The sequence below is a fragment of the Lolium rigidum genome, chromosome 1 (assembly GCF_022539505.1).
Source record: "Lolium rigidum isolate FL_2022 chromosome 1, APGP_CSIRO_Lrig_0.1, whole genome shotgun sequence".
Classification (NCBI taxonomy): domain Eukaryota; kingdom Viridiplantae; phylum Streptophyta; class Magnoliopsida; order Poales; family Poaceae; genus Lolium; species Lolium rigidum.
In genome coordinates, this window is record NC_061508.1 from 339190644 (window position 1) to 339197085 (window position 6442).

Sequence of the window (6442 nt, forward strand, 5' to 3'; positions counted from 1 at the left end):
TGCCCGCTCCCGCGAGCGGCAGGGCGGAACCCTAATCTCCGCCTCCTCCCCACCCCTCCCTCCGCCTCCTCCCTCCCTCGCCGCCGCCGGAGGGCGTCTCCGGGCAAAGCCCCGGGGCGCCGGTGGCGGCGGGGCCCCCTCTCCCCCTCGTCTGGCGGCGGCGGCGCGGGCCGGCGCGGTCGGCAGGGGCGGCGTCTCTGCGCTGGAGGCGTCGGCGCCCGCCAGGTGCGAGATCTGCGTGGTTCCGGCGGGCTGGTGGCGCGGCTGGCTCCTGGCTGGCGCGTCCCGACGCCGGCGCGGCCGTGGCCAGGGGTGGCGGCGGCGGGCCTAGATCTGGGCCGGCGGGCCTAGGTCTGGGCCGGGCGTGGTCTGGCTCGGGCTGGGTTGTCCCGTAGGGCCCCGTCCTGGGGCAGCTGGGTTGCCCTGTGCCCCCGACGGCAGAGGTGGGTGCGGGTCGAGGCCATCGCTGGGGTTTGTCCGGCCGGCAGTGCTCATGCGCCCTCTGTTTTCGATCTTGGTAGGGACCAAGATGTCATTTCTGGTTTGCTCCGGCCGGAGAATGGTGGGGTTCGGTGGTTGGGAGGGGGTGCTCCAATGGTGCGGTGGCGGTCGCCGTCACCGCCTTCCTGTTTCCCTCCGGCCACCCTTGACCACCGGGGGACGGTGCGTCTCGGTTCCGTTCTCGCGAGTCTGGTGTGGCACCACTGGACGCCTTGTCCTACAGGGACGCCTGCGAGCTCGATGGTGTGTTTGCGAAAGCAATGCAAGGCGTTTGCCATTGCCGGCGACGACGACGTCCTTGGACGCCGTTAACCTTCTTGGAGGCGTGGCCATGACACTCATCTTGTCGCCGGTTGCCTGCCCCTGGGTTTTGTCTGCTACCCTAGTTACTAGCGATCCTCCGAGCTCCTCCTCGAAGCCCCTTTCGTTGAGGCCATGCGTCAGGCAGGACCCGGCTTCATATAGACGGTGTGTCTCCCCTTTGCGCGACCATTCCCGAGCCTAGGGTGGCTGTCTGTGGGTGCGTCGTGGCAGGAGGCACCCCGGTGTTCCTCAGCAGCTGGCGGTTTGTCGTGATGGCATGCGTTGAGACTTAGGAGTTCTCTTGGGGTGGGTGCCGAAGCTCCCGCGAAAGCATTGCACAGCTGCTCTGTGCCGACAACGATGACGCTCGCGAGCGCCATTTTCCTTCCTGGAGGCGCTGTCATGAGTTTTCCCCCTTCGAGCTTTGGAGGTTCGCCGGCTTCACTAGCGTAGTTAGCCTGCTCTCGGGGTGTTGGTGGTCCTCTGTTCGACATGCTGCTCAGTGTGCTAGTCCTGCATGGTTTCAGATCCGCGGAGTGGCGTCTCGGGGAGCCGCCGGTGTTTTGCTGAAGTCTTGGGCGTTCTCGGAGAACCTGTAGTTTAGGGCCTGGCCCTAGTCTGCATGTTCCTTTGTTGTAGGCTTTAGCTCTTCACCACCTGGGCTTGTATCTCTAGCTGGTGTCCCCAGTTTTTTCTTTTTTTTTTCTTTTTTCTTTGTTGCGTGCTACCTTGTACCCCTGGCCGGTTGTTGGCTTTGTTAATTCAAAGCTAGGCTCGTCGAGCCTTCTGTTTAAAAAAAAAAAACTAGTTGGAGTAATTTTCCATGTACACCTTTGCTTATTGCTTGTAGTTGTATCACTACTCTTTCGCTTATTCCAAGACAGCTGTGTTTTGCATGCAGGGCAGCAACAAAGAATGTTCAGTTGTGCATGTGCAATGACATGGTCAACTTACAATGTTGTAAGTAGAGTAATATTCAGGCATTTTCTTGGTTGGTTACTTGCCAAAACGTTTATATTTTTTTGGATTAATTCCTCTAGCTGGGATGTCAAGTGTGTTCAAAGATGATATAGAGCATTGTAGTTGTAGCTAAATTTATGAGAATCTATCTTAGGACACGTGTCCTTTTTCCAAAAGAGGACATAAAAAATTAAATTCTAGAAGGAACTTCACACATTTTGTGAAATATAACAAGATGCTAGGTTAAACATAGTTTGCTAGTTTAGCCATTGTTTTTTTAAGGAAAATACAATCGAATCTACCATCCGATTAGATAGAAGGAAGATGTTTATGTACAAAATGACTCTGCGAACGCAAGGTTCGCAGTTCCTAGAGGACCCACACACAACACCCTATAGCCAATAGTGTTGGAAATATTAGCAAATTTCCCCATGATTTAATCGAAGAAAGTAGTAAATAAAAGATGACTAAAAAGTTTGAGATTAAACTAGTCATGCAAATTACCATAGAGTACAAAATAAACAAGTCTAAACTGATTGGTAAGTGCAATATGTTATCTAACAACGAGCCTGAACATATTGCTACGAGAAGAAAAAACAGTATGGTCTCATAAATAGAAGGCAAGAACACATACGGTCTAGAAGAGGAACAAACGTTGGCTCGGCGTTGACGGTGTCGTTGTTGAGAGCCATGTCACCGAAGAGGTTGTTGATGTCGGGGAAGAAGTCGTCGTTGGGGAAGTAGTCGTCAGCCTCCATGTTGACATCCAAGCCAGTAGTCGTGCTAGAGCGCTCTCCAAAAACCTTATCGCCTCTCTCCCGTATAAGATCACAAGAGACGGGGTTTCAGAGGCCTGTTATCCCGTCCAGCGGTGCACGCCGGCAGACATGATGGAGAAGTCTTGAGCGGCGGCGCAAAGCTCTAGAACCGAGTGGTAGACGCATATGGTGTTGTGTCTTGGTTGTGTGTCAGGCTACAATGAGACATTCTTGAAGACGCACATGTTCCTTTCCTTCCAAACTTCCCTAACAGAGTAGATGATCGCTCTGCTTGCCTCCCTACGCTTCTCCTTGGGTAAGTTGGCGATCGTCATGTTCCACCAGTCGCTGAGGGCCATGCCTTCGGCGGGAGGCGGCACTCCCAGCTGCCCATCCCAGGCTAAGATTTTCTTCCACATCGCCATGGAGAAATGGCAATCGAGCGTGAGGTGCTGCACCATCTCTGCAAAGCTTGCAGATCGAATCTTGAGGCCATCCACGGATTGTCAAGTTATCAGCCATGAGCATGTTGCCGTGAAGTGTCATCCAAGCGAAGAACCATTTCTGCTATGCATGTCCCTTCCAGAATTTGGTCGTACGGAAGGGGCGACAGAGCCCACGAACAGTTTAGCCAATGTTACTTGTGCTTGTGCTATTTCCCACTGGCAACATTTTGTATGATCTGCAGATAATTTTGGCACAGGAGAAAAACATCCAGCAGCTCACCAAGCTTGCATAATCCGCAGACAACGTTTTGTATGATCGGCAGCTCTGCTTTCTAAAGTACCTGTAGGTCAGTTCTTTTGCATGAATTCCTGGCACTGTGTCTGCTGTTGTGACCGTCAATGGCCAAAACTTCAGTTTCCTGGTTAACTTATTGTGAGGCCACTGTTATACAACTTGGAGTATTAGGTATGCATATTGTGCAGTTTAGATACCTGCTGCAACCTATTGACAGATTCGAACTGTAGGATATTATAGCTGTTGAAGAACATTTCGTACGATTAATATGGAGCACAATGATGGAGTATCTTGTCGGGATTTTTTGTTGACATGTCACTGAATTTTAGCCTGCACTGAAGTTTAAACTGTTTTGACTGAATTTGGAGTATCATCAAACAGTGCGAATTTACTTCCCGCAGTTACTTGCTGAAAATTCATTGAGTGCCTGCATTTTGAGCTCCTGTTATATTCCCTTCTTCCTCATGTTTAGTTCAGGTGGACTGCAGTGGACTGCAGTTGAGGTCCGGCAGTACCATGCCTGGAGTTTGTTTGCTGTCGGGCAATGGAGAGGTGGTGAGGACGTCGCAATGGTATCAGGAGGTGCAGGGCGGCGCCGCGAAGCGTCGTGGGCAGAGGCCGCTGATGGGCAGGGGCGGACGGAGACGGTGGTCGGTCTTCCCGGGCTCCTGGGAACAAACTGAAGGAAGCATCAGCACGGTGGGAAAACTAGAGAGGGAGAGAACTTCCACGTTGTGAAGTTGGACCCTTTGCGAAGTCGCCAAGTCTTGTTTCGCCAGCGTGTCGGCGACGCTGGCTTTTCGCGTAGGTCTAGAATCAGAATTCCGCATGTGAAAAATACCCCAAAATCCCGGAATTCGTGAGCGTTTCCGCCTTCGTACCCGATAGAAAACTCCATACCCTTTTTCCCACCGTCACTACCAAAACGCGCCGCCAACCCCCTCTTTCCAACTCCTGTGTATAAAAGGTCGGGCGGGTTCGCCGAAAAAGCAATCCCTGATAGTTGGCAGCCAGGCTAGTTCTCCAGATCGACGACCCGTCGGAAGAGGACGAAGCTAGAGAAGCAAGCAACACAGATCAATGGCGGCGGCTGCCTCCAGCGCGTGGAAGACGAGGTGGCTCCGGCCAGAGGTAACGCTTCCAAACCAAAGCTTCTCTTTCATAGTTCGTTTCTGATCGAGCTAGATCTAGTTGTACTAGTCGTCTGAGATAATCTGGCTGTTATCTCGATCGTAATCCGGCTGTATTTTCGGTTTCTGTTTCTGATGATCCCCCTCCGGTTTGTACGCAGGCCTACCCGATCTTCGCGGCGACCGGCGTGGCCGTCGGGATCTGCGTCATGCAGCTCGTGCGCAACATCACCACCAACCCAGAAGTCCGGGTGACCAAGGAGAACAGGGCAGCCGGGATCCTCGACAACCACGACGAGGGCCGGCGCTACTCCCGCCACCCGTTCAGGAGGTTCATCGACGGCAAGTCTTCCGAGATCATGCCGTCCATCAACAACTTCTTCACCGACCCCTCAAAGTAGACGACGAGATCTTCTCTCAAAGAACGGGATTCTTTCTTTCGCAGCAAGTTTTCTTCTTGAAACAAAATTGCCATTATTTCCCCCGAATTCGAGTATGTATTAATTATTAGCCATGATTGATTGCCTGGCTGTGTACTGCTAATATTTTTGATCGTATAAAGATATTGATCTGAATAATCCGCCTCGGGAGTTTCTGAGTCAGCTCTGTAATCGACTTAATCATGGATTATTGCTTTCGCCTTGGACTCCGATAGATTATTTTGGTGTCTGGTTCGCAATTCATTTGGCTGCCTTGCATAGTCTGTACTGGACTAGTAGTTGAACCCGAAAAAACTGGAATCCGATTTTACACCGGTTTGTTAAGCGCTCTTGACCGTCCACTTGTGAAATGCCCTGGACCGGACAGGGCGAGTCCCTTCCTTGCGGTGGGGAGGCTCGCCGGCTCCGTTCTGGGTTGGCGCTGCTCCAGGCGTTGGGGGTCGTGTGGGCGGCGGCCGCAGCGTGGCTGGTGCTTCGTGTGCGGTGCTGCCTTGCCGCCGTCGGCCAAGTTCTTTGGGTTGCCTAGGGTTTGGTTCTTGGCCGCCTAGGGTTCAGTTCTAGGCCCAACATGGCTCCTGCCATGGTCGCGGCGAGGTGGGCGGTTGGATCAGGGTTGCCTGGGAGGCTCCCTGACCGCCGGTGAGTGGGTGGTCGCTGCGGGCAGATCTGGGTTAGGCGGGCCTGGTCGCCCCACTTCCCCTGTCGGTCGTGGGTCGGTGGCCGGAGTCCATTTCCACCACCATGCTTGGTCCGCTAGCGGCCGTGCTCGCTCCGAGCTGGCTGCTCGGGTGCTAGTGACTTGCCCGCTCGGCACTGTCGGAGTCATGTTGGCCTTCTGGCAGTTCTGGCATCGTTCTGGTTGATGCTCTTACTGGCTTTATGGGATGAGGTCCCTGGGCCGGTGCGTGCTTCCCGGGTAGGCTGCATGCTCAGTACTGCAGCTACTCTCGTGGTTGCTGCGGTATGTTCTCCCTCCGACTAGTCTGGTTGTGCTAATGAAGGTGCTTGCGAGCTGGCAATGGTGTGGCCATCGTGGTGCCACCGAACTAGAGTCGTGGACGTCTAGTTTCGGGTCTGGCTGGGCCTTGCCAACCAGCTCTTGCGTTCCTCTGCGGACGAGTCTAGTTTGGGTTAGTTCATAGTGCAGCATCGGTTGGTGGAGCGGTAGTGATTTCTCTGTTCACTCTGCGTCCTCACGATGGCGACCGGGTTTGGATCAGGTTTGGACCTCGGCGAAAGTCCACGACTTTCGTCTATGCTGGTGACGGCGTCACATGCGGGTGTCGTTCCCTTGTTGAAGGCGTTCCGATGATGGCCCTACTGTTCGAGATGATGTACTCCATCCCTCCGCCTCAACCTGCTCCCCCTAGGGGCCTCACTACGTGCGACCATCTCTTGTATTGTCTTGTCGATCACCATGTAACCTCTCGCTGGTGTCGCAGCCCTCTCGCAACATCGGCCTGGCTACTTTTACACGACCCTGCTGCGGTAGCTGACGTCCTCGCTAGCGCCTTGGGCGCTTTGCTAGGTCGGCGTCTGGCCGTAGCTCCTGCCAGTGTGCCTAACCCAACGCCAGGGGAAGATGTTGTGTTTTTGGTCTGGTCCTAGC

General features: G+C 53.9%; 1 protein-coding gene across 1 annotated transcript; it reads left to right on the forward strand.

Annotated features, from left to right (window-relative positions):
• The first annotated feature begins 4343 nt into the window (after positions 1-4343).
• Positions 4344-4928, forward strand: LOC124684460. The gene is made up of 2 exons (XM_047218770.1): positions 4344-4394; positions 4555-4928. The coding sequence occupies exons 1-2, from the start codon at positions 4344-4346 to the stop codon at positions 4792-4794; spliced, it is 291 nt and encodes a 96-aa protein (XP_047074726.1). The 3' UTR covers positions 4795-4928.
• Positions 4929-6442: the final 1514 nt, after the last annotated feature.